This window comes from Halichondria panicea, chromosome 1, assembly GCF_963675165.1.
Source record: "Halichondria panicea chromosome 1, odHalPani1.1, whole genome shotgun sequence".
Lineage (NCBI taxonomy): Eukaryota > Metazoa > Porifera > Demospongiae > Suberitida > Halichondriidae > Halichondria > Halichondria panicea.
In genome coordinates, this window is record NC_087377.1 from 5,570,426 (window position 1) to 5,596,034 (window position 25,609).

Consider the following 25,609-nt stretch of genomic DNA (forward strand, 5'->3'; position numbering starts at 1 on the left):
ATGGATTATGAAATGAGAGATACAAAGAGAGAAAAGGCTAAATAAACTATCTTGTCTTGCCAGTTCCTTGATGTGGCCTTTCCCTGCAGAGATAGAACAGTTTGAACATGAGCCAAAATAATTGAAATATTGCTAAACACGGGCAAACCCACTGCCAATCCTATGTAAAACCTACTGGTTTTACTAATAAAATTAATTACTGTAATAGTATCTATGGTCTGTCTGTCTGTCTGTGTGTGTATTCCAGCTATAACTGCTCAAGGGTTGCAATGCGACGAAAACTAACAGCTTCTATAGGCTTCTAACCACGTTCTTTTGGATTTTGATTTGTGGATTAGCAAACTAAAGCTTCTTTCTCGAGTTATGGCTAGTTTGACTCACATTGAAGGCTGTTGCAGTCTCTTCAGAATCTTTCATAGCATCATCTGTCCGCACAAACTTTCTATTCAACATATGAGTTAGCCTTGCACTAAAGCGCTAGCTTTTTGTTAGCTACAATACTCAGAAAATATCTGTTAAAACAGCTAGCTAGCATGCAGTAGCCATTTGTGAAATTGATCTCTTTGGACACACCCTTTAATTATTCCTGTGGATGTAATGCGCATGCGCACTCATTCCCCCATGTGTAAGAAAATAATATCCAAGATCCAGATCCAGATCTAGTTGGGCGGAGTCCAACCAACGCTGCGCTCTGGGTTGGGTATCAGTACACGTAGCAGTTTTGTTCCACCGGTACTTGAGACAGAGTATGAATATTGTTTAATCTTTAAGTGGCTGACAACCGCATGGCTCAGGGGTGCGATATAAAGAAATCAATTAACTATTTGGATGGCTATTCTAGCTGACTGGATCTAGCTATAGTTGTTTTGGAATTCAAGAAAGACCTCAGACTCTTAGAGAAAGTAGAAGAATACTTTAGCCTGTAATATAAGATTTAGTACAGGCAGAAATAAACTTTTTCATAATAGTTAGACATCTAGCACAAGGAGAGGTACAGCCAGCTATAAGACTACCCCAAGGCTTCTGAGAAGCTTTTCGAAGACCAAAGAAGGCATACATAACACAGGTTTTGTCCAAACTAATGATCTAATCTTATTGGTAGCACAACAAAACTTAAAACAAAGACAAGTCCTTTTAATTAATTAATACATACTGTTCAAGCTTCATTCATAGATGCTAAGATAGACTATGCTTCTTTTCTAGTAGCCTAGATATCCAGCAGGAGCTGTTTCTGCATTCTCCAGAGAAATACAGTGTCCCAGCTCGCCTTGTCAGCTAAATTGAGCTGTAAGGTTTCCCACTTGAACGCAGCAATCTGATTGGGCTGCAAATTTCTTGCAGTGGGAACAAAACTGCTACATGTACTGATACCCAACCATGAGCGAAGCGTTGGTTGGACTCCGCCCAACTAATCCAGATCCTCCTGGCAGAATCATCTTTGTCTTGAGGGCCTGGTAAGCCACAAAGCACTACCATATAACAATATAGATAACAATATGCATGTACACAGGTCTTTTCTTCTTAGATACACTGAACTACAGATCCTGGAAGAATCAATTTTCTTCTTTCTTGAGGTCCTGGTAAGCCACATAATACAATAAATAACAACAATAGATGCATGTAAATAAGTCTTTTCTTCTCAGTGACTTTATATAGATAAGCTAACTTTATATAAAATTCATTATAGAAACTAATATAACACTCTAATACTTTTGAGCGAAAGCAAAAACATGGCGAGAGGCATTAGCACAGCGCCAGCTTGAACACTAGTTTACACTCACTGTTTCCATTTTTATAGCTGAAAGCATTTGCAAGTAGCCTTTTAAAACTGTTCTAAAATCGGTAGTCTCTAAAATATTGTCTCTAAGTGGAGTGAGATGATTGGACTATGGTAGGAGAATCTTGGGTGTTACCATCATTGTTTTTGGTCACTCTTTCTAGAATGTCTCTGCATGTACAGGCAGCTGCTTCCCTAATTGTAGCACAATTGCTTTTGGCCTCAGGGTTACTTACTTAGTAGTTCTTTTTTCATAGTATCTGTATGAGCAAAAGCAAGAGTTCAAAAGGTATAGAAGTGTAAAACATGTTATAATTGTGATTATTGTTAGGTGAGAATGAGCCGGTTCAATTCTTGGGCTACTGGCAGCACGTCTTGCACCCCTAATGCACATAATTATTGAGGAACATAGTAGGGAGAAAGAGAGCCTGCATCGTAACCAACTCATGGTTGTGTTGGTCGCGTTGTACGGAGAGTAGTGATGCCGTATGTGATAGTATAGCAGCATTGCCCAGAGTGGCAGAACAATGTAGGTAAATTAAAGAGCTGCATGCATGTGCTCCACTTCTCTTACTCTTAATTTGTTCGTATGCTCTTTTTTCCTTGACATTTTCGTGCTTTCTATATATACGTGTGCACATAGTGAAGACTTTCAAAAAGCTGTTCGCATCGATGTAGCGCCATCGGCCGCCATGTTGTTATGGCAGAGGCACCAGAGGATGGTTCACCAGTAAATGCATGGGTTTTAAGTCGGGTTCGATTGAGACATTGTGGCACAATTCTGACATCAGTTGAGCGGACACATCGCGAATCTCGGATTAATTGAGGGAATCCGCCTTTTGGGCATGACAGAACATGTTTACGGCGTTGATCCCTAAATGCACTTTAAAGCCAAACTTCTCTATTGGCAGAGAGAAGTTAACCAGCTGTAGTTATTCATTTGACACCTATTAGCTAAAGTTATTCCGAGCATAATTGATCAGAGCCTACCAATGACCAATGGTAATTATTATGCTTGTCATTATTTTTTGATGGTGTAATCAGACTGATGCGTTCAGTAAAGTACATTTATCTGGCAACTGTTACAGTATCCTTGTTTTATCATAATTATAGGTAGTACGTGTTTTGTATGTAGATAATAATAGATGGGAATTATAAAACATACATGACTGTATAAAAATATACGTCATCAGTGTTATTCAAGTTCGTTCCTCTTTTGGTATCAGTATATTGATATAGTTTTTTAGTCGGATTCCTTTTCGTTTTCAGTACATAATGAATGCATAAGAGAAACTTCTATCAGGAGCAGTAGGAAGTTCAAGAAGAGAAGACAGGAAGAAGCCAGGCCGAAATAAACTATGAACTTCAAACGTTATTTCCTTTTTTTAAGTGTTTAATTTTTGAGAGAAAAGCCTCGAAAGGCTGCCAGTTTTTCTTGTGCTGAAATCGATCCAAGCCGCTCATGGCCTCGAGGCTATAGCACATGCAAGAGCACTGACTTGTAATTGTACCACCATAGATTTATACTGTATCAATACCACCCTTGAAAAATATTACAAGTCTAAAATTAATTGAGGCTGTGCTCTAAGTATAATTATAATATTTTACCGTTTGTACAGATCGAGCAGCTAGGGCGATACACGCACTAATACTCTCCATCTTATTTTACCGTTTGTACAGATCGAGCATCTAGGGCGATATTGATTTTCCACGCACTAATACTCTCCATCTACATGTACTCCTTAATATTTTTACTCCATGATCACCTTTGCATGTAATTAGATCTACCTACATCTCTCATTAAATGTTGACATTATACACCTCATTGCAATGGCACTGCACTGCACTGCAGTCTTGGACAGAAACAAAACAAGGGCGGCTAATTTATGAGACACTGTACCTCTGAGTGGGGGTAAAGGTGGATAAAGGTACATGTATTAAACGGTACAGTAGGTCACATGCTAACTACTTCAATGTCATATGACCTGTGTATCAACTACAATTTGTTGCAAAAGCAGAGATCAAAAGGTACGTGTTGAAAGACACCAGGCAAGGTACGTACGTACGTGTTGAGCTACCTGATATTCGTGTACATAAAGCAGCATATACACGCACTATTTACAGTGTTCTATAGCTAGCTAGATCTAGATCTAATTTTGCAATGGAAGTTTGCAATTGGCAACTAAGACAGTTAATGAAGTGTTCATGAAGTTGTTGCTTATGCAATGCCTCAGATGTCTGGTCAGTCTGACAGAGATCATCCCACCCCTCACACCAACGCACCCACACATCGTCCCAGCTCCACTATGTCACGGCTGAGTGATCGCACCTCACCACCGCCCAACTCCACACCATCACAACGCACCACAACCTCACGAGGTAAATCACACACAGAGTCTATACAATCATAGATAACCACTCCCACCCCCTCAGGGTTGAGTTTCTTGTCATCTCTAATGGGCACTCTGAGACGCTCTCACCCACGACAAGAATCACCTCCCCCTCCTCCAGAGGACCTCGGACTAAAGACACTACGACAGGTATGGCTGACTAAGGAATACTGAAGTGTAGAAAAGCACTACAGTGGAACCTCGGAACATAACGTAAAGAGTTCTAGTTTTAATTTAGAGGACTCTCCTTTTGTGGGAGGTTTAAGTTTTCTATAGCTGTCAAGGTGTTACTCTCTGTCTCCAGCTGATTGAGGTCTGAATAGCACATTGAGAGCTCATTACGCCCACTGGCTTTGATAGCTCTCATTGGCTCGTTTTTAGCTTGTTCAGTTTTATTAAGCTTGTATAATGTTGTACAAGTACACTACTCTGTTTATGGCTTGTACTTTTAGTGTTGCTTGTACATGCACTTGTAATTACCATAGTGGCTTGTGTCTGGGTTGCAGTCTAACATGCATGTACATGTACGCGTTTATAGTGTTTGTGCTATCACTCCTTGTTTTAAAAAGGCACTGTACATTTGTTTTCTGTTGTTAACTTCAACAGACATTTTGTAGATACATGTCATGTATAGTAGGTCTACTATTCCTATAATCTTCCTCAAAGGAACATACATGTAGAAGGTTTCAGCTATAGTGAAAGTCTTAAAGGTAGCTTGTCTATCTCTGAAATGCGTGAGTGTACAATCTCAGTACATATTTACTCCCACTACCGTATAGCGGGTAATTTTCATGGGGTAAAATATTCGTTATTTTCGTGGGCAAGCTGACCTCCACGAAATTGTTACGTAGGCGTGGCTTACCGGAACGTAGGAATGCGTGCAAGCAACGACTAAACGAAATTTTTACGCACGAAAACCACCGTTTCTCGAGTTGAACGAATTTTTTACCCCACGAAAATTACCCGCTATACGGTATCTTGTGCAATCCACCCATGCGTGCTATCACGTCACATGACCTTCTCACAGGTCTACAGTCAGTACAGAGATATTGACAACCCAGTGGACAAGGAGAAGCAACTGTACAAGATTCTCCCTCTATTTTGCAAGAACTGTGCTAAATACAGTGGACATGAACTGGTCTCGAAATTTCCTGAGGCGTTTGATTTTGCTGAGGGTGTGTCGCTACTGTTTGTACGTCATGTGACTCAACTGGCTCAAGCATCGAACCCAGCCAGGTACCACAGTCAGTGTGTGTGTGTGGTGTGTTTCTTCTGAAGATACATGTACAATAAATAGTTAACCTCAGCAGAGCTAAAACTACAGAGTGTCCACTCCTTTAGTTACGTGTACATCTTTAACAAGAATGTAGGCATTGTTTCTTTCTAGTGTTAGCACTACGTTGGTCATCATTGATTGCTTGAAAAGTTTGTATAGACTCTACGTACGAATTCAACAAATGCACTAAGTCTTGATTCTTCCTTGAACACACGAAATTGCTTGATTTCTAGCCTAACATGTGGTAATTAAACTATAGGCCTAAGAAGTGGTTAGTCCCAACCACCACTAACCAGTACAGTTGCAGGTATAAATCCCTGATGCACTGACTCCATGTTGCACCCTTCCCTCTCCTTAATCTCTCCTAAAGGTCCGGAGTGTCCCTGCTCAAGTATTTTGAGACCCCTGATGATACAGACGCTGGTTGGAACAGTGGAGCGGGTATCACCATTCTGAAGGCTATACATATTCTAGCCAATGGGACAGAGGCGCTCGTGACCTCTATGACCTCTTGTAACCTGGCGTCAATACTCGTGAGGTGTCTGCAGCTGTTCATCAGTCTGCCTCCACCAGGTGTGTGTGTGTGGAGGGTGTGGGGAGTGTGGGTGTGAGTTTATAATTATACTTGCTACAATTTTTCAAGCGCCTGTGTACACTGGTACAACTGTTAACCTAACCAGTTAGCAGTGAGAACATGATGCATAGCTACACAGAAATATTTTCGCTTCTATTGTACATCTTCACTCGACCTCCTTCTGTATTTGTGCAGATTCTCGAAGTAGGTCTGGTAGTTTGTCTCGAACCAACACTCCCCCTAAACCGACAAATGACCAAGGAGCCACAGTCGAGCTACAACTGACAGGTACAATGAGTGTTTACAGTACTTTACCCGGTATATAGTAGAATCCATCGTAATTGGGGATTTGCCATGTACTACCCCTGACAAATGGCCAACCACGATAATTATAAAGGTCAGGAACCCAAGTCCTAAATGAACAGGTTGTGTGCAACGCAACCCTTGAACTAATACCATGTCTTTATATGCTCTTTGCTCACCCTTAGTGGCTATATACACACCACTCCTTACTCTGTCACCCTCACACACCCATCACACCACCTCCTCAAACACCCACACACCATACCTTCCTCACACACTACACCCTCCTCACAAACCACACCTTCCTCACACACCACCCCCTCCTCACAGACTCCCCGGAGACCTCCAAACGTAAGAACTTAGAGAGGCTCCTTCGGTCTGTGCTCACCTGTCTCCTACGCAATCCCCCGGCCGTTGAGGACTTGGTGAGATGTAGTGACGTGTCTCTGTTGTTTGGGGTGATCTCCCTGCCTTGCCCCGCCCACAACAAGATGTGGCGGAAGACGGCAGCCGAGTGTCTCATTACTATCTGCAGGTGAGGATCAATCTAAGTATGTACATGTACTGGAGTACTTGTTGATTAGTATGTATTGTGATAATTTTCTGCTGATCAATTTAAGTTTTGCCAATTCCGAATTGTGTGCATGCATAATGTTGTTGTGGTGATTGTGTGTAAGTTACGTCAATCCAATAGTATTCTCGTGCATTGTCATTGTTTGTTTTGAACTGCTGCATACCTTGTACGTACAATGTACATGTACAACATGTATATAGCAGTACTGCTAATAATAGAACAGTACTTAGGCTTTGTCTGATTCCCAGAACTAGAATGACCTTTAGTTGCTACTATTGTGGAGCAACTAAAACTGTCAAAACCCTGTACATGAAAAGACTGCCAATGTTTGTGTTGATGTCTGGGGTGACTCTTAAGATCTATGTATCTGGTACAAAATGTACTGCACATTTTGAAGTGGGACCTTTCCAGTTTGTTTATAAATACCTGTTCTTTGTTGTGGGATTAGATACACTGTAACTGTAAAACAATCTTCATAAACAGACATCATTGAAGGCCACGTACACAGTAGCTACTGTGCAGTATACATACATATACATGTACATGTACGTATCACACTGCTTGACATCCGCCAACACTGTGTACAGTGTAGGTGTGCAGTACGTAGTATCCTGTATGTGTGGCGATGAGGACACCTATTTATTATCATGACACTCAACAAACTCCCAATTCTAGTACACAGAAATGAACCCCTACACCCGTATAGACACTTCCTTGATACCACACCACCCGCCCCATCCACACACACACACACACACACACACACACACACACACACACACACACCGCACTCACACACCTCACACACACCGCACTCACACACCTCCCACACACTGCACTTACACCGCACTCACACACCTCCCACACACCTCCCACACACCGCACTCACACACCTCCCACACACCGCACTCACACACCGCACTCACACACCGCACTTACACCGCATTCACACACCTCACACACACCTCACACACACCGCACTCACACCCCTCCCACAGACACAGTCTCTCTGGCGAGGTGATCAACTTCATCCACAAGACTGGGTGTATCATGTTCAGTGTACGGAACATAAAGACGTGTACGGAGACCCAACCCTCACTGGAGGTCGTGGAAATGTTCTCAACTCTATTCTGCTGTCTCAAGGACTCAGCGGATTTCTCACAGGTACATGTAATGACAACAGTTTAATTACATGTGTACCAATTAATGAAATTATGTATTCATTGATGTTATTTCTGCAAAGTAGACGTATTGCGCTGCGTACATGTACATGTTGTATTTTATGCCATCTATTGTGAGTTACCCTGTAGCAGACGAGCAGTTACTGTAAAAAAATTTGCCTTCTAAACACATGCTAAGTGCAGAAAGCTTTGGTTTTGTACGAAGAGGGTGGTGGGTGGTTACCTGCGTAAAGAGTGATCTCAATACTATTAGTCCTGCATTGTAGAAATGATGCTTACTCTATTATAGTAGGCAGAGAGTTCGTTAGTTGAGAGGTTGTTTGTACACAAACTGTGCTTCATGAGGAAGCAGTAGATGTAATGCCCTCTTACATGTATCTCTGCCTGCAGGTATTACTAGAGGACTTCTCCAATGGGAGTGGCTACAAGCTTCTCTATGACTACCTACTAAGACTGGACAGGTTTGCCACCATGCAGTTAGAATACAATAGCCTCTGCATACATGTACTTTGTGCATACTTGTGCTATACATTGTATACCTTTACTACAGTGCTATTTATGTGTGTTTGTACAGTACTCCGGTACTATTTACAATTTGGGGATAAAATTACAAACCAGCACAGAGTTTTGCTACCTAGACGCCCAATTTCATGTACATACATGTACTGTGATTGTGCCAGTGGGAGGGACCCTATCCCGGATTGTATTTGTCCTCTGTATGTTTTTGTCGCTCCTCGTACAAAATCCCCTATCTATAAACGCGATCTGCACACTGCACACTGTATGTCTCTATGCCCTCAGGTGTGACAATGAGGAGAGCCGAGCAGCTGTCAAGAATCTGGTACTGCTCATTCAGAATCTGGTTTTTGCCGGGTTTCTCAGTCTGGAACCGGCTCTCTCGGACCCTGGCCCATTTCAAGATCGTACATTTTCCATTCCAATTCCATCTGGTGACGGTAAGTGCATGTATTAACTAGTTATACACGTACATGTACAATGTACATGTATCACACATTAATTTTAATTTCTTACGCTAATTAAATCTTTCTACAATGTAGGTGTAAGTGTCAGAAACAGTGACGTGTTCCAAGTGCTCCAAGACGCATTCCTGAAATCTCATTCCAGTACGCTGGGTCTGGCGATCGTGGATGCTCTGGACTACATATTCAGAAAGGATCAGGCCAACTACTTCATTGTGCAGGACCACCACACACTGTCTATGTTCCTGGAGAAACTGGTGGAACGAAACGAAGATGTGCAAGTCAGTGGTGGTTTGCTCATTCCGATTGTCACTAATTATTTGTCATGTTTTTTCTCGTTATATCTAGGTACACTTACAAATGTACTGCACAGTTTAGCGTTATGTAAATTGTCACAATATGAGCTAGGAGATTACTAGTAAAATTACAATACTTTATCACGTGCGAGTCATGTTACTTTGTGCACAGTGTTTGTGTAGAAGTATCAGTAGTTCGACACTCATCTCTTCTTATGCACTCTTGCTTGTATGGTATTCACAAGGGAGGTCTGACAAAATACCTGCATGTTGTTAAGAAATTAAATTTGTAGGACCAACACTGAAAATGTAGTGATATGTGTATGCATGTCGAATATCTCCTCTGGTGTCGCTTATGTTCATGCCTTGAGGGGTTGTATGCAGAGCTGCTAACATGTACTCCTCTACACTCTCTCCCCCCCCCCCCCCCTCAGGCACACATGTTCGTACTACTGGAGTATGTTATGATGGAGCTGAACTACGTGGCCACTGCTGAACTGACCAGTATCGGGTTGCTACTGACAATGGACGAGTGAGTATCTTGTAGAGTCACAGGGTGGACACAAGTCAAAACACAGCTCTAGAGAGTTTTTAGGGCCCATAAACGTGGCTGTATAATAGAGGTAGACCTCCTGATTGGGTCACTATTAATAGACAGGTTTCATTGTAGATACACATGTACATGTACATGTAGGTCAACCCGAAACTGTCGGTACATGTACATACATGTATCATCACCCATACAGACACCCTCGGACTTTGACCCTTGCTCTAAATTTCCTCCTAAAACTGATCAGTCACGACACAAAATTCAAGGTATGTGTACAGTACGTATTTTGTGATCAGTACAATGTACTGCAGATAGGAAACAAATTACAGAACTGTTTGAGTGTAGCTAATTGAACCTAGATTCTACCTTTTCGCTACATACATGTGCTTGAGTTTATGATTGGCAATAAAGCATGATCATCTTTGATATCAATGCCCACTGCAGGTTGTGTTTCGAGAGGTTGGTATTCTGAACATGCTCTTGAATGCTCTCAAAGTGTACGCCTCCAAACTGAGGGAGCAGGAACAAACTGGTGAGTTACTGTGCCACGCAGTGGAACGCCTTATTTAGGTAATACAACTATCCTTTGCTCAGGGGTTAATTTTATACACAAATTGCAAATCGTTCTCATTTGAGTGCATCGCCTTTACCTTACATGCATATCACTTTCCTTATATCGCTACTTCCAAGGTTTATGTATAGGATATACCACACCTAAGAGGAGGATATGCACCCATATATCCTCCGCTACCGTGGTTACTCCGAGGCGGAGCTGAGGGGTATGTAACCACGGTAGCGGAGGATATATAGGGTGCATATCCTCCGAGTAGGTGTGGCATATCTGACTTATACCACGTGACCGTAGCACTATAAAAGGACCTCCCCCTAGCAACAATTCAATCACGATGCAGACTGCAAAAAAGAACAAGACTATGCCGGATTTTGCAGCCGTCAAAGAGCTAGTTGAGCAACATGTTGACTCCTACAGATGCTCAAGAGCTTCCTTGGTCCAAGCGTTGACCATTCGACGTCCCCTACTGGAGTTGCAAGCTCTCCTTGGATAAAATGTATCTAAACCACGCCCATGGACCCATGGAAGCTTAGCCTTAGCCATCTTGTTGGAGAGCACCTTCCGTGTTTCTGCCGTCGCTTTGAGTAGTACTGTCAAGCATGGCTCTTTTCTCTTTGCTTACTTTCTTGAACAAATGAAAAAACTAAAAAACAACTTGAAAAACTGTGCATACCTGGGGCTGTACGCTAATATTCTATATATCCTACAGCTGTTGACCAATGAGATCAATTAGTGGTGACGTAAGTGTGGTATAAGAATTTCGTTATTGTACCAGTGCACCTAATACTTGATGAATATCAATGTGGGAAAACAAAGTGGCTCCCTTAGCTAAAAGCGCCTGGGAAGATCTCTGACTTACTATAGTTTCTTGACCATTACAAAAAGTGCATTTGTTGCGGGTTAATTGTTTTTTACACAAAGTTATAAGTGAAATGGTTGCAGTTAGCCTGTCCTCTCTGTGTGTTCAGAAAGTACTGTAATATATAACATTATTTTGTATACATGCATGTACATGTACCAGCGGTTAGTACATGCATGTACAATGCACAAGTTCTTGTTTTTTCTATACACGTGCATTTCTTGTGATTGTCAGCCACACCTCCTTACCCCCACAGATGGTGCTAGTACCCCTAACAGTGTGTCGTCCCCCTCCCTCCCATTGGGTGACCTCCACGGAGCTGAGGAGGAGTATGCCTTCCTGCTCATGGAGGCCATTCGAGCCATCATTGAAGGTACACTGTATACATGTACTGTACATGTAACCATTCATTTGAAAGACTTAAATCTGTTCAGTAATAATGCCACGTACACGTACAGTACATGTACATGTACGTATTTACCACATGCTATACAGTGCCTTTATTGTCATCCTTGGAACAAATTGTTCTGTGTATACAGTCAGTATGTACAGGTATGTACTTAATTAATAACCCATTCCCATTCAGGCAATGTGGCGAATGGGCAGGTGTTTCGAGAACAGGGGGGCACCAGCTGTGCTCTGCAGATGATCAACTACCAGCAGCCGAGGAGAATGGCTCTCAGACTGCTGACTCAGCTAGTTCTCTTGGAAGGTAAAAAAGAGAAAATGTGCACAGTATTTTGTACCCATGTATACTCACTACTTAATCTCCCCCCCCCCTGCACCTCACACACATGTACACACCTCCTTCCCATACATACATACATGTATGTGCATCCTCTCCTCACACACACACACATCTACATTGTACATTACACACCGCCCCCACCACACACACTCCACACGTGACACCCACACCATAGACGGCTCGGTGGACCTCAACGCCCTGCTCGACCAGTTAAACCAATCCTCGCAAACAGAAGTCACCGTCAAATCTGAGATCCTCCACACAGTACTAGGAATATTCCAACTGGACAGCTCTAAAAAGTCGGCATTTCGTGAAGTGTCTGGTTTCTACTATCTCATATCAGTGCTCGCTAGTCTGATTGGTGGATTGTCACCACGGAGATTCAACCCATGGCTGGAAGGTACGTACATGTATATGCAGTGTACAGAGTTTTTGGTGTTGTGGGTTGCACAGTGAAGCTTATATTTATTGTGGTCACCTCCATTATGGGCAAGTTGTTTTGGGCCTCAAAGTATTGTGTGTTTGCATGGCTAAACCAATACATGCAGCTCAACATGTATGCATGTGCTCTGTAAAGGTGGTACATGCTCTTACATAAGTATTGCAGCATTGTACCTGGTCTGTAGCTTTCATAAGTGACATAGTTATATTACTCTCCACCCACCCCACCCCTCACATAGTGCCCCGTGCCGAGGTGCTGAAACTGGTTCAGCTCGTGTTCACCGTCCTCACGTCTGCCATGCAAGATGACCCCGCCAACAGGAGCTTCTTTGACAGCAATGTGAGTTTTTTATAATTTTGCATCGATCATAAAATGGAATCACTCGTAACGACCACCAGGCCCTAAGAAAGGCCAACCGTGATAATTATAATTCCCTGGCACCAAATAAACAGTATGTGTACACAAAACAACGATGGTCACCTCTTATTTACATTGGTACATGTACCTCTTCTTTTATAAAGCATATTTGAGTTGAGTTGAGCCTGCGTAAAGTTATCATACATTTTGTAACTTTGTCATACATGTACATGTAGTTTACTCAATTTGCACCATAATAATTATTATTATGCACTACACACTAATTATGGAATGGATCACTCAATAAATAATTTATGCATGATACATGTAAATGCACAAATGTGGATCGATCTCTACATGTAATTGTACGGTACAAGAAGCCACTGGAGGCACTTTAGAATTGTTCGAGTTTGTTGAACATTACTTAATTCAAACGTTGGTGTTAAGAAGTTGGAGGTTGTTGAGTAGTTTGGACGGGAGAGGAAGTTGTTGAAGGTTGTTGAGTAGTTTGGACGGGAGGGGAAGTTGTTGAAGGTTGTTGAGTAGTTTGGACGGGAGGGGAAGTTGTTGGTGGTAGAGTAGTTTGGATGGGAGGGGAAGTACTCGGTTCCGAAATAGGTTGAGTAGTTTGGACGGGAGGGAAAGTTGTTGAAGGTTGTTGAGTAGTTTGGACGGGAGAGGAAGTTGTTGGAGGTTGAGTAGTTTGGATGGGAGGGGAAGTACTCGGTTCTGAAATAGGTTGAGTAGTTTGGACGGGAGGGGAAGTTGTTGAAGGTTGTTGAGTAGTTTGGACGGGAGGGGAAGTACTCGGTTCTGAAATAGGTTGAGTAGTTTGGACGGGAGGGGAAGTTGTTGGAGGTTGTTGAGTAGTTTGGATGGGAGGGGAAGTACTCGGTTCTGAAATAGGTTGAGTAGTTTGGACGGGAGGGGAAGTTGTTGGAGGTTGAGTAGTTTGGATGGGAGGGGAAGTACTCGGTTCTGAAATAGGTTGAGTAGTTTGGACGGGAGAGAAAGTTGTTGGAGGTTGTTGAGTAGTTTGGACGGGAGAGGAAGTTGTTGGAGGTTGAGTAGTTTGGATGGGAGGGGAAGTACTCGGTTCCGAAATAGGTTGAGTAGTTTGGACGGGAGGGAAAGTTGTTGGAGGTTGTTGAGTAGTTTGGATGGGAGGGGAAGTACTCGGTTCTGAAATAGGTTGAGTGGTTTGGGCGGGAGAGAAAGTTGTTGAAGGTTGTTGAGTAGTTTGGACGGGAGGGGAAGTACTCGGTTCCGAAATAGGTTGAGTAGTTTGGACGGGAGGGGAAGTTGTTGGAGGTTGAGTAGTTTGGATGGGAGGGGAAGTACTCGGTTCTGAAATAGGTTGAGTGGTTTGGGCGGGAGAGAAAGTTGTTGAAGGTTGTTGAGTAGTTTGGACGGGAGGGGAAGTACTCGGTTCCGAAATAGGTTGAGTAGTTTGGACGGGAGGGGAAGTTGTTGGAGGTTGAGTAGTTTGGATGGGAGGGGAAGTACTCGGTTCCGAAATAGGTTGAGTAGTTTGGACGGGAGGGGAAGTTGTTGGAGGTTGTTGAGTAGTTTGGACGGGAGGGGAAGTACTTGGTTCCGAAGCAATCGTTCCAGTTGTTAAAGGATTGGCGCTTGTAGCAAGTATTGTTGTTGAAGGTGGTTCAGTTGATGAAGATGTAGTAGTATCAATCGTTGGGTTAGTGAAAGGTGCAGTGGATGATTCAGCAGTAACTGTCCCTTGTGTCGACATCGTCTGTGGCTCAGTCCCTGTGGGATAGATTGTTGGACTTGGTGTTGAAATGCCTGCACAAGAATAATAGTATTACAACACCAGTAGACTGCATGTGTGTACCACTAAATATGTGCCTTTCTCGTGTGTACGTATGCAGCATTATCATGACTGTGTAAGGATGCTTTGATTTGTTATTAACTGCATCAAATCACCATGCAATACATTGTACACCTTATACTAGATATATGGATATTCCATTCTTTAGCTCACCACGAAGTGTGTCTGCAATAATTTGCAGTGTTTCTCTGATCAACCTCAACTCTGTCTCAGCTCCACTCGAGATCGAGGGCTGCCTTATATAACAGGTCTTGGGTTGGTTCCAGGCACTCCCCAGACCAAGTAGACAGCTTATCAGTATCACTGAAGTCAACATGTTTTAATTGAGAGTGTCACACTTGATCAATAAACTGTTTTTGACTTATGGTATTGTTTTATTCTTTTATATAAAGTTAACTAGCAAAGGTGTGCCAGCTGCCGCAAGTGGGAGAGGGCAACTAGCATTCAGATAATGTACAGTACTCATCAAAATTATTGAATTCATAGACTAGCAGTGTGAATATTGACACGGTATGGATTTCCGTGAGTATGCAATAACGTGATATGCCCTTGATACATGTACATGTACCAGTGAATGTGTATTACTTGTATCATCAGGTTGGAACAATCCCTCTTTAATCGTAATTCTGACGGTCGTCACGTTCTCTGTTCCTTGTCATACCAACTTGTTTACACCCACTAATTGCACAGATTAAGTTTGACTATATTCGTACATGTACGTGCTCGTGCTATGGTCGAGTTGTCAGCCACGTGTCTGCATGAGGGGTATGAATGTATATAGTATATAGACTGTTGTGAGTTCTGAAATAGGCTATTGTTCCAGGAAATTATAGGGAAAGCTAAGGGATTTTTATTTAGGCCCCTTAAATTTGTAAGTACAGTATAATTTAGCCTCCTTCACCGGCCTTCATAGAAAAGAAGGCCTGCTATCGACTGCTTGCGCATGCGCCAAATTATTGGATATTTTTTCCCGTATAATACAGAATTCATCAGAGAAAATATCCTAAAAGTCATACACAGAGCTATATAGCTAGCTAGCTAGAGACAGAGCTGCGTAGGTTTGTTGTACAGCTATTTTCTTCTGATAGAATCAGTAGCAGTAGCATAATAGTAGACTTTCACCAAAGTTAATGTTAAATGGGCGTGGTCTATCCATATAGGCTCTTGTCAGCTTTCACTCCGTTCAGACGATTGTCATCCACACTGTTGCAGGCTGTGAGTCTTTTGTTAACATAGCAGGATAAGGGTAGCTATCAGATAATGCTATCCGATGGGCTAGAAACCTTCAATCGAACTTTCTATCTACTTCCTTCAATCCACTTCCGTTCGCTGTGATGTCATAGTTTCACTGAGCATTTACGATGTTATCCAAACCCCCCAGATACCGGGGGGATATTAGCGCATGCGCAAGCAGTCGATACCAGGCCCACTTCCCTAAGTGAAGTGCGGCCTGGGATCGAGGCTAAGTATAATTATAGTGGTGACCCATTTGACAGACTAACAGTGGCTGTAATAAAGAGGTGATCACCTGCTAACACAGTTCCAAATACATGCCTTATCACTGTTAACTACCTCTTAAAATTCCTGGGCAGAACCGTGTACATGCGTACATTGTACCAGGAGAGACTGATATCTGCTTCTGATTTTACTATGGCAATGTACATTATGAACTCAGTATAATAACTGTACTGTATAATAGAGAGAGACCACACTTAACGTAGTACATACAGTACAGTACGTATACATCATGCAATGCAGAGTACCATCAAACAGTGTAGTTACAATAAATTATTACATCATTACATTATCTGCACTTATGTTATTTTCTATTGCCTGCAGATTCGTTTTGAGAGCTTTACTGAGCCTTTACTGTTGCTCGGCTGTTTCGACATGAACTCAAAGAATTTTAACTCCGCCAACCTCGAGCCACATGACCACTCCGAGCTATCGTGCACAGGCAGCTTCACCTCGTTTGAAGCAGAGTTCAAAAGTTGGAAACCACCGTGCGATACTTTGAATGAAGACTCTTTTGTGTATTGTGCGGCTGAGATATTTCGTTTCCTGAGAGACATGGCACTAGATATTCCATTCAACCAATCTACCTCTTTGTTGGAGGTACGTGTAAGTTAGTGTGATCTGAGTTTGAATACGTTCAACCAAATCCTAACTCGATAGATATTTAGCTGTCTTAAGCACTTTGCACAGGTCCCAAAATGTGTATGCATTATTAAATTAGAGGTCTACGTTTTTACAGCTGTAGTATGCATAGTTTGTAATAAGGCTCGTGTGCCGATTGGGATTGAGGCAGTCAGTCGATCCGTTCTAATTCTTTACTACACGTACAATAATTATAGTACAGTACGTGCATTATATATGCGGCATACATGTAAAGTGTATAATAATACTGTCATATCCATATGACTTTGCATGTATGTATCTGGTTCATCTCTATACTTGTACATTTGTAAGTATGCTTATCACTGCACACTACACTGTGCGCACGTGTAGGTGGCTAATTTAGAGCGTAAGAGGGACCAGAACTTCTATCGGAAGCAGATCTCTAAAGTGGGTGGAGGAAACTCCACCCACCTGGTCCATCCCGGTGCTGTTCTGTGTATGGTGGACCTACTACCTGCGGTCAGACTGAGCAGGAGACCAGAACACAAGGGGGAGGGGCAAGGTGGGTGTGTCTTAATTCACACTACTGTTAAATAATTTTGGAGGGCACTGGCTTTAGGAGTGCGTACATGCAGTCCTAAAGCTGTGATGATATTTGTTCTCACAGTTGCATGGTTTAGAAGGAAATTTCCTTGTGCTGTTGTGCAAGTGAAGAACTCATCTGTAGATGTATATATATATACATGTACGTAGCAATGTACATGTATACATGTACATCTTCTGTGCAGTATTTTTATGCACATTACTTTTGAGTAAGGAATTATGCATACGACTTGTCAAGCTTATGAATAATAATTATTACACATGACAAGGAACATACATGATTGTACATGTATAAAATATGGTATTTAATTGATGCAATGGGCATACATGTAGAAACTGTTTCCGCCGTGTGCACGTACATGTACATGTACATGTAGGTGTGGCTAATCTTTCAGTGGGTACAGGCGAGGGTGCAGTAACCATGGAGACGCCCAGAGACCCAACTGTAGACAATGAGGAGGGAAGAGCAGCACCTCTTTCGTTGACCACTAAGCTCAAAGGTCAAGAAATGGAGCCTGATGGCATTGGTGGCCTGACACCAAGTGAAGCAGAAGAGGTTGGTCTCGTTTATTGAATAATTGTCTTATAAGTGATACAGATGTAAATACGTTGGATTATTATGTACATGTACGTGATATAAAAACCACATAATTGTTTGATCTTTGAGTACACATGCATACTACATGTACATATAAATTACTCTTTCATTTGCAGTGCAGTATGGTCAGGAATTTTACTCTTTTAGCCATTCTATTTCCTGTGTACCTGTACACAGATACATGCACATGTATGTACCATGTTAGTTATAAGCTCATAGTTATATTTTGTGTACGTACATGAACATAGCTCCGATATTAACTCCTCCCACCACCCCATTGTTTCCAGTGGTGCGTATTCCTGCAAGAGAAAGTGGTGTCTGAGGTCTACTCCATCTCAATATCAGAGAGGAACCAACAAGTCCTCTGTCAGGTGAGGAGTGTCTCGACTCTGAGGAACAATTCCAGTCTTTGAGTTATATACATGATTGTGTAACAGGAAATAACTGTAACAGTGTTCCTCGTTCAGTACTGCAATGGTGTCAACGTAAACTGTATGCAGCTAGTACGTGGACCAATATAATTATAATAAGTGAATATCAATTTAAGCATTTTGTAGGCTAAGTTTTAATTATCATTGCTAAAATTAGCTAGCACGTGTCGTACTAAGCACTTGTAGAAATTATTGCTGGAAGATACTGTTTGGCGGCAACAGTGAAGACTTCGTGTGGATAATTTAAAATGGGCCTTTACGTCATTATTCGTCCCCCCTATAGGTTGGTCTCCCCCAGAGGATAATGAACCGATGTGAGGCTGTGCTGGGTAACGAGGAGCACCCTCTCCATCAGCCACTGCAGAGAACCTTTGAGAAGCTGTCCTACCAAGCACTCACACCGTCTGACTTCAGGTGAGGACAGCATTACTACTGACAACAACAGTACATGTTGAGACTCTGCACAGAAACATTGAACTATTGTGACACACTATGAGCAGGTCACCCTCAGTTAATAGGCCTTTGCATGTGTTAGAAGCTGTTTTAGCTGGCCACCTCTTTTTACATGTGTATGCAGCCACTGTTGGTCTGCCCAAGGGAGACCTTTCGGTCATTCACTGTCAGTCAGATCTCAGTGTACTGTCACTCGCTTTTTGACCTGCATACACAGTGCAGTACGTATTAATGTTATCAATAGTTTGTCCTCAAGTTGAGTATGTTTTACATGCATGTTAAATGTACATTGTACATTGTATGTACACTGTTCTAAAGTTATAATGATGTACTGTAACCCCCTGTTACTATGTAGAAACTTCCTTCGCCTTGGCAACCCGCTCTGTTGTTCACTCAACTCCATCACACTGGATGAGATTTCACCACAGCAAAAAGACGTCGACCAATCAGAAGAGCCGATAAGTACAGAACATTCAGCAACCAACACCGCTAGCCCTACCACCTCAGACTCTAAAATTGAAGAAAATTCAGCATGCAACAATGAACGTGACGCTTCGTCCAATCAGAGTGAAGACGATTCACAGCTGTCACAAAATGATGAAGCTCCGTACGGCGGCTCACTCTCATTGGCCAGAATCCAAAGCCTTGTTTCCATGACTACGCCTCGTGACGGAGGTCAGCCGGGTCTCATGGGACAGGTGCCCCCGTTCGTTGAGTTTGACCTCTCCATCGACGGGTTCGGTTGTCTCTTTCTACCAAGTTTATTCCCTCAGGGCATTGACCAGGTATACAGTACAGTGCACAGTAACTTACTGTAACATGTACTTCAGGGTTTTTCGCCTAAAGTATTGTCAAGAGTGGATAGATTTAATAGGGATCTTGGTACGGTGCATGTGTACAATTCTGTCTCTGTTCAACTTCTTCATTTTCAATACTCAAGGTAGCTCAGCTTTGCATGTGATCATTATTACTCTGAACTTATAAGCACATGTGTACTATTAATTATATACATGTACGGTTTACATTCCAAGTGTTGAGACCGTGCAGCCTACTCACTCCTCTCCTCCCCCTGCACAGGGATCTTCGTCTCACCCCGGACCCCCCACTGTGGGCAACACGAGTGGTGTAGGCGGTGGAGGGGAAAGACCCTTCCCCCCGAACAGTGGGCTCACATTCTCCACCTGGGTACAGATCACTCGCTGTGTACCCGACTCCTCACAAACTGTGGGCCTGCTCACTCTCAGTCAGACATTCCTCACTCACGACAAACAGGTACTGACATGTATGTCGAGTGCTTACACTTTAGTTGTCTATTGAGACCAACTTCTGACTTGTGTACGTCTCAATTGTTGAAGTTGTACACCCTCCAACAACATGCATGTACATGTAGCCTTTGATTTTGTAACAATTTTACCTACTACTGTACATGCATGTAGTAAGCCGGCGGTTTCTAAAAGCTTCAAGCTTAGTAATTATTTCTAAGTTAGCGTGAAAGAACTGTACATTTGTACATACGTATGTACCCATTACTCGATATACAGCATGTGCCCCTCCCCCCTCCAGCTGAATCACTACCCCTGCCTAAGAGTGTTCCTGCGGCCAGAGGAGCGTACACTGGTGGTGAGCACGCAACCTCCCACAGAGCGTAGAGACCCCGCCCTGAGCGAGGTCATGCACCATGACAAGGACAAGGTACGTGTAAGGGGACCGACCACATTGAGTTTCAACTAAACTACACGTATTTGGTAGTTGTACAACACAACCACATGTTTACATGCTTTTTAATCATGTCTTAAAAATTACCACAGTAAAGAACTAAATTGCTTGCTTACAGTATTACTGCATTTCTTTGATTTGTGGGCTTGCATATCCCATAATGTACGTCTTAATAAAAACTTGTGCTTAATATTAAACCACCAGTACACAGCTACTGTGGAGTTTTGTTTCGAATCGAGACCTCGTATGTAAAGATACTTCACACTCCCCCCTACACACACACACCCCACCCCCCCACCCACCATCTTCCTGAGCAGTTTGAAGAGGCCGTTTTTCAATGCTCAGCTTTGTTTCAACTCCATTGCTGGAACCACGTTGCTGTGGTGGTGAATAGGGACAGTGTGCTTCGAGACAAGGTGTTGAGGGGAAAACCCAAGGCCACTCTGTTCGTCAACGGGCAGCTAGTTGGGACCAAAAAGGTGGGTATTTAGTAGCAGCGTAGTTAAAAGCCTCTCTGTGCATAGTGAACAGTACCTGCATGTACGCATATGCTACGACCTGATCAATTTTCCTCACTTTTAGAGTACGACATTTTGATGGATATCTACATTAGTATTAGTACATGTGCATAAATGTATTTTGATCGTCCTGCCTTCATGTACTTTAAACGGTTAGATTTGAATTTTTTTGTAACTGTTTACCTCACTACATACACACATGCACACACACACTCAGATGACGAGTATCCACCTGCTCAACCCGACGACCTTTGCCCTTTTTCAGCCGTTTCCCAGTGAAGCCACGCCCTATCTCATCAACGCCCACATCGGCACACATGTCACTCAACGTCACGTCTCACAGCTCGTCTATCGATTAGGGCCAACCTTCCTCTTTGAAGAACAAGTACGTACATCTTCTATTGCAAAAGATACTCATGTACAATGAAGCTTGTCTATTGTGGTTACCCTATAAGCAGGCCACTTATAATACAGCCATGCAGGTTAATGGGCCCCAAAATATCCATAGCTTCTCCACCGTAAAAGAGCACCACTACATGTACATGTATAAACAGGTTTCTTGCCCCCTCTCTCCGGCCAGGTTGAGATCCCTCGCACAGTGGTATGCATCAACAAGCTGGGACCAGGCTACTTTGGATCCTTCCAAGCCCCAGTAATCAGAGATCAAGTGAGCCTACATGTACATGTATACTGACGTATTGACCCTGGTACCCCAAAACTCATACATATACGTATGTACTGATTAGTTACACATACATGTACGGATAGAGCTCTTATTGTATTACACATGACTTGTGCTACAACTGTAACTGTAACTGTAACTGTAACTCAATGTTTCCCCCCTATCTAGTGGTCTACCCCACTGACCCAGTCCGAAGCAATGCCGCCTCTCGTGTCAGAGGATAAAGTATTGTTCGGGATAATAGCTGCAGGGCGACCTATTATCAAGACCATCCACGAACTGGAGAAGATCTACAATAGAGTGGACGTTCTCACCATCGCTAGAGAGGTGAGTGCATGGGGGAGGTTAGAGATTTGTTACATGTAGTTGCTGATGTGATTGTATTATTGGCCTTTACTTTTGCTCGGGAGACTACATGTACATGTACAGTTGTAGCTGGCACTTGAGAGGGGAGGGCTTTGGCCATCCATCCATAGCCTTACTTTTGGATAGTCCTGTTAGATATACTAGTTCAGCTATTCACTAAAGCCCTAATTTACAGGTTGTGTAATTCACCTACTAAGTCTTTCTCTCTATTTTTATTATCGTGCAGCTTTCTCTATCGGACAATGATAACGTTACACCGGTAGCATTGCTTAGCAACACGAGTAGTCACCTGTACGGTCCCTCTCGTACCCTCGGAGCTGTCATGTGTGGTTACTCTGGTATCAGGTCATTTGAGCCTCAGGTTAGTTGAATCATTTTGGTTTTTGTACCCAGCAGAAATTACATTGGATTTAGTTTGAACTTTTACTGGTTTTTACTGATTGTACTGAGACCAATTACGTATGTGCCTATAGTCATTCGTTGGAATTCTGCACTCAGTCTATACAAATCATACAAAATGTATGACTTTCAAACCATATCAATTTACAGTGCATGCATGTAGCTTGATTTTGTGTGAAATCTTCTCATTACAAGTAGACCGAATTTAGTGACGCATAAACAAAGACTTCTTTCCCTACAGCCTTTACGTTCCTTACTCTCGTCAGTGGGTGGGACCTCCGTCGTACTGGGTCTGGTAGCTATGGCAACCACTGTGGACAGTCTGTATGCGTCCATGAAAGCCCTTGTGTGTATAGTGGGGAACAATCCCTCAGCTCTCAAGGAAATGGAGAGGACAGGAGGATTTCAGGTACGTACAATAATTATATGACATTGTATTTTAAGCGAAATCTAGTATACATGTATAGCCAAAATAGTGTACGTGTATAATGCTCGTTTAGAAGTACGTAAATTGTTGCTGCTATACATCATGTACATAATTAAGTATTCAGTATGTTACTGTGCAGTTGCAGTAGGATTGATTGAAGGGCAGGGGGGCTTGGCTTCCTTTATAGATCTGTCTATGTAGGATCAGCTTCTCAATGATTCTCCATCTTGCTATTGTGTGTGTAACTCTGTAGCACATGTTCGTACCCTCCCCTCAGATATTGGGTATGTTGTTACGCTCCAAGGGCAAGATGATCAACAGTAACATCCTCCATCTCACATACACGCTGGTGGGCACGGTGGACTCCGCCCATGAGAGTGCCTGCATACCCAACCCTGTGGCTTTCAGTGACCTTCTGGCAGGTAATACGGTGAAGAGTTGATTTTGTACGCTATGAAGATGTTGTAATAAACATTTTTCTGTCATACATGTATTTACTAACTTAATTGGTATGCTAATACATGTGTACTAATTCGACTGTTGTGCCCTTTTTAGACCCAGACCCATAGCTTTCTGTCTATAGTAGTTTGACACTTTTTCTCTACTACAACCTTGTAACACCTCCCTTCCACATACACCCACACCACCACTCACCCTCTGCTCACCTCCCTACACAACCATACCCACACCTCTCTCCCACCACACACCCTCACAGATCTATCGGTGTGGAGTGAAACCTCGGAAGAGATACAGCGCTCTTTGTGGGGTCACTTCTTTGAGCTGATAGCCCACAGCATCCAGAGGCAGGCCAACGCCGAGCAGATGCTCAAAATGAATTTGGTGAGATTGATTTCGTTTGTCAAAGAATAACAGTTTCTTGGGCTTTGCATCACCAGCATTTTGTAGCAGTTCTTTAATAGCGGACACTGTGTATACACGTTTCACTGTTCATCCCTCCCTCCACTGTACATGTAGGTGTCAGAGATGCTCTTCCAGCTGTTGGACGAGAGACTTACTGTGAAGACCATCAAGGCTATCTGTAACGTGCTCTCCGCTCTCATGGGCAGCGGTCCAAGTCAAGATGACATCAGAAGGTACGTGTGTACGTCTGCGTGTCTGCTTATCGGATGGTGTATGCGAGACACTTTTTTAGAGGTTAACTAACTCTATATATGCGCAACAGTTTTCTACACATAATTATGCAACAGTTTTCTATATACACATAATTATGGTACACAATCATCTTGTTTATGTCTTGTTTGATTTCGGCCTATAGGGTTGGACAAATCCTTGCTACAACGTTACCTAGTAACAAGCACTCAGATGAGAACACCATCGATCTCTATGAAGAGGACACTGACTCTGCACACCTTGAGGTACCACCTACTGAGCATGACCGGTTCGGACGCTTCCATGGCAACGAGGGTAAACAGAGACGAGCTATTGTGTTACGGAACATCCTACTAGACGTTATTCTGAGTCTGTTGAGCACTGAAAACAACATGGATCTGAACTCGAGGTAAACATAATCTGTAGTGACAATACAAACTGTAAGAATTAAGCTGCACCTATTAAAAAAAAAGCTCCCCGACCGGGAATCGAACCCGGGTCTTCCGCGTGACAGGCGGAGATACTTACCACTATACTATCGAGGATGCTACGTAACATTGTCTTAAACAATGGTACCAGCTACCCGAGCCCGTGTGCAGTGGTACTTACTTAACGATGTGTATGTATGACAATTTTAAGCTTAAAGTATCCGAGTTAAGGGTTTAGACAGACCAATTTAATTATTTTCTTCTCTCCTTACATGTGTATCTCTCCGCACACACACCAGGTTTGCTCAGCTCCTCTACTCATCACTCGGCTTTGACTGGCTCATGCTCTTCATGGGCAAGTCCATACACACTGAGACTGTGATCCGCTCACTGCGCATCCTTGTACAGTTGCTATGCGAGCCATCCCTTCAGGCCAAATTCCATGAGGGGGATATTTTTGGAAATTGGGTGATTGGATTTGAGACGATTTCTATGGAGATGACTCAGTTATTGTCAAATAGTCTCACGTATTTCAATCCCCTGAAGCAAGCAGTACACCTGCCTCAGATACCAGTGCCTGGGGCCGTATTGTTGTCACAGTTACTACCCCATCATGCAAGACTTTCACAGGTACTGGTGTAGATGAAGATTGAGTGTTCTACTTGAACAAAGCTCTAGTTTCTGTTAGAAAATAATTATTGTTCCTGTTACACATGAACTCTATAATTATAAAGCATAAGGTCCTTTCTTCTTTCATTGTGTTGCCATTCACCATTTTGTAGCGTACAAACTCTTCTTGATGAGTGTAAATACTTCTCGTCCTAACAGGTGTACCTTCTGATGGTGTCCAACCTCCTCTGCCGGCCCTGTACAGACATCCCATTCTCTGCCAACTTCAACGTTGAGACCGTGGATGACCTCTTTGAGTTTGACGAGGGGCAATTGAAGGCTAAAAAGAAAAAGAAGAGGAGCCAAGTGTCGGGAGATGCTGCACATGTACTATTGGCAATGTCAAGAGCTCTACTGCACGAGG

The 25,609-nt window shown here is 42.8% G+C and overlaps 2 protein-coding genes, 1 long non-coding RNA gene and 1 other non-coding gene across 7 annotated transcripts in view; 2 read left to right on the forward strand and 2 right to left on the reverse strand.

Moving 5' to 3' along the window:
• The first annotated feature begins 665 nt into the window (after positions 1–665).
• On the forward strand, positions 666–3,266 carry LOC135339612 (uncharacterized). The gene is made up of 3 exons (XR_010396029.1): positions 666–1,454; positions 1,511–1,580; positions 3,047–3,266. It is a non-coding gene; the product is annotated as an uncharacterized LOC135339612 (long non-coding RNA).
• A 487-nt stretch (positions 3,267–3,753) lies between these two features.
• LOC135337742 (WD repeat and FYVE domain-containing protein 3-like) overlaps positions 3,754–25,609 on the forward strand; it is a 38,684-nt gene continuing 16,828 nt past the window's right edge. Inside the window, exons 1-38 of one of the 4 annotated variants that reach the window (XM_064533703.1) lie at positions 3,754–3,831; positions 4,012–4,156; positions 4,211–4,317; positions 5,195–5,403; positions 5,814–6,016; positions 6,213–6,305; positions 6,651–6,855; positions 7,893–8,058; positions 8,466–8,536; positions 8,877–9,031; positions 9,134–9,336; positions 9,786–9,883; positions 10,098–10,167; positions 10,346–10,433; positions 11,588–11,704; positions 11,918–12,043; positions 12,255–12,479; positions 12,760–12,860; positions 16,567–16,842; positions 17,236–17,407; positions 17,826–18,004; positions 18,334–18,417; positions 18,761–18,891; positions 19,286–19,715; positions 20,008–20,202; positions 20,494–20,622; positions 20,964–21,125; positions 21,382–21,549; positions 21,745–21,831; positions 22,015–22,173; positions 22,439–22,573; positions 22,853–23,020; positions 23,316–23,460; positions 23,754–23,878; positions 24,014–24,132; positions 24,315–24,557; positions 24,876–25,206; positions 25,405–25,608. In XM_064533703.1, the coding sequence (XP_064389773.1) occupies positions 4,012–4,156; positions 4,211–4,317; positions 5,195–5,403; positions 5,814–6,016; positions 6,213–6,305; positions 6,651–6,855; positions 7,893–8,058; positions 8,466–8,536; positions 8,877–9,031; positions 9,134–9,336; positions 9,786–9,883; positions 10,098–10,167; positions 10,346–10,433; positions 11,588–11,704; positions 11,918–12,043; positions 12,255–12,479; positions 12,760–12,860; positions 16,567–16,842; positions 17,236–17,407; positions 17,826–18,004; positions 18,334–18,417; positions 18,761–18,891; positions 19,286–19,715; positions 20,008–20,202; positions 20,494–20,622; positions 20,964–21,125; positions 21,382–21,549; positions 21,745–21,831; positions 22,015–22,173; positions 22,439–22,573; positions 22,853–23,020; positions 23,316–23,460; positions 23,754–23,878; positions 24,014–24,132; positions 24,315–24,557; positions 24,876–25,206; positions 25,405–25,608 (6,024 nt within the window). In that variant the 5' untranslated portion in view covers positions 3,754–3,831. The remainder of the gene's footprint in view (positions 3,832–4,011; positions 4,157–4,210; positions 4,318–5,194; positions 5,404–5,813; positions 6,017–6,212; positions 6,306–6,650; positions 6,856–7,892; positions 8,059–8,465; positions 8,537–8,876; positions 9,032–9,133; positions 9,337–9,785; positions 9,884–10,097; positions 10,168–10,345; positions 10,434–11,587; positions 11,705–11,917; positions 12,044–12,254; positions 12,480–12,759; positions 12,861–16,566; positions 16,843–17,235; positions 17,408–17,825; positions 18,005–18,333; positions 18,418–18,760; positions 18,892–19,285; positions 19,716–20,007; positions 20,203–20,493; positions 20,623–20,963; positions 21,126–21,381; positions 21,550–21,744; positions 21,832–22,014; positions 22,174–22,438; positions 22,574–22,852; positions 23,021–23,315; positions 23,461–23,753; positions 23,879–24,013; positions 24,133–24,314; positions 24,558–24,875; positions 25,207–25,404; position 25,609) is intronic. The other 3 variants (XM_064533721.1, XM_064533730.1, XM_064533713.1) reach the window with 3 other exon arrangements.
• LOC135337768 (mucin-2-like) lies at positions 13,192–15,064 on the reverse strand. Its single transcript, XM_064533755.1, has 2 exons — positions 14,881–15,064; positions 13,192–14,681 (listed from the first exon to the last, which is right to left on the reverse strand). The coding sequence occupies exons 1-2, from the start codon at positions 15,041–15,043 to the stop codon at positions 13,321–13,323; spliced, it is 1,524 nt and encodes a 507-aa protein (XP_064389825.1). The 5' UTR covers positions 15,044–15,064; the 3' UTR covers positions 13,192–13,320.
• Positions 24,622–24,693, reverse strand: Trnad-guc (transfer RNA aspartic acid (anticodon GUC)). The gene has a single exon. It is a non-coding gene; the product is annotated as a tRNA-Asp (tRNA).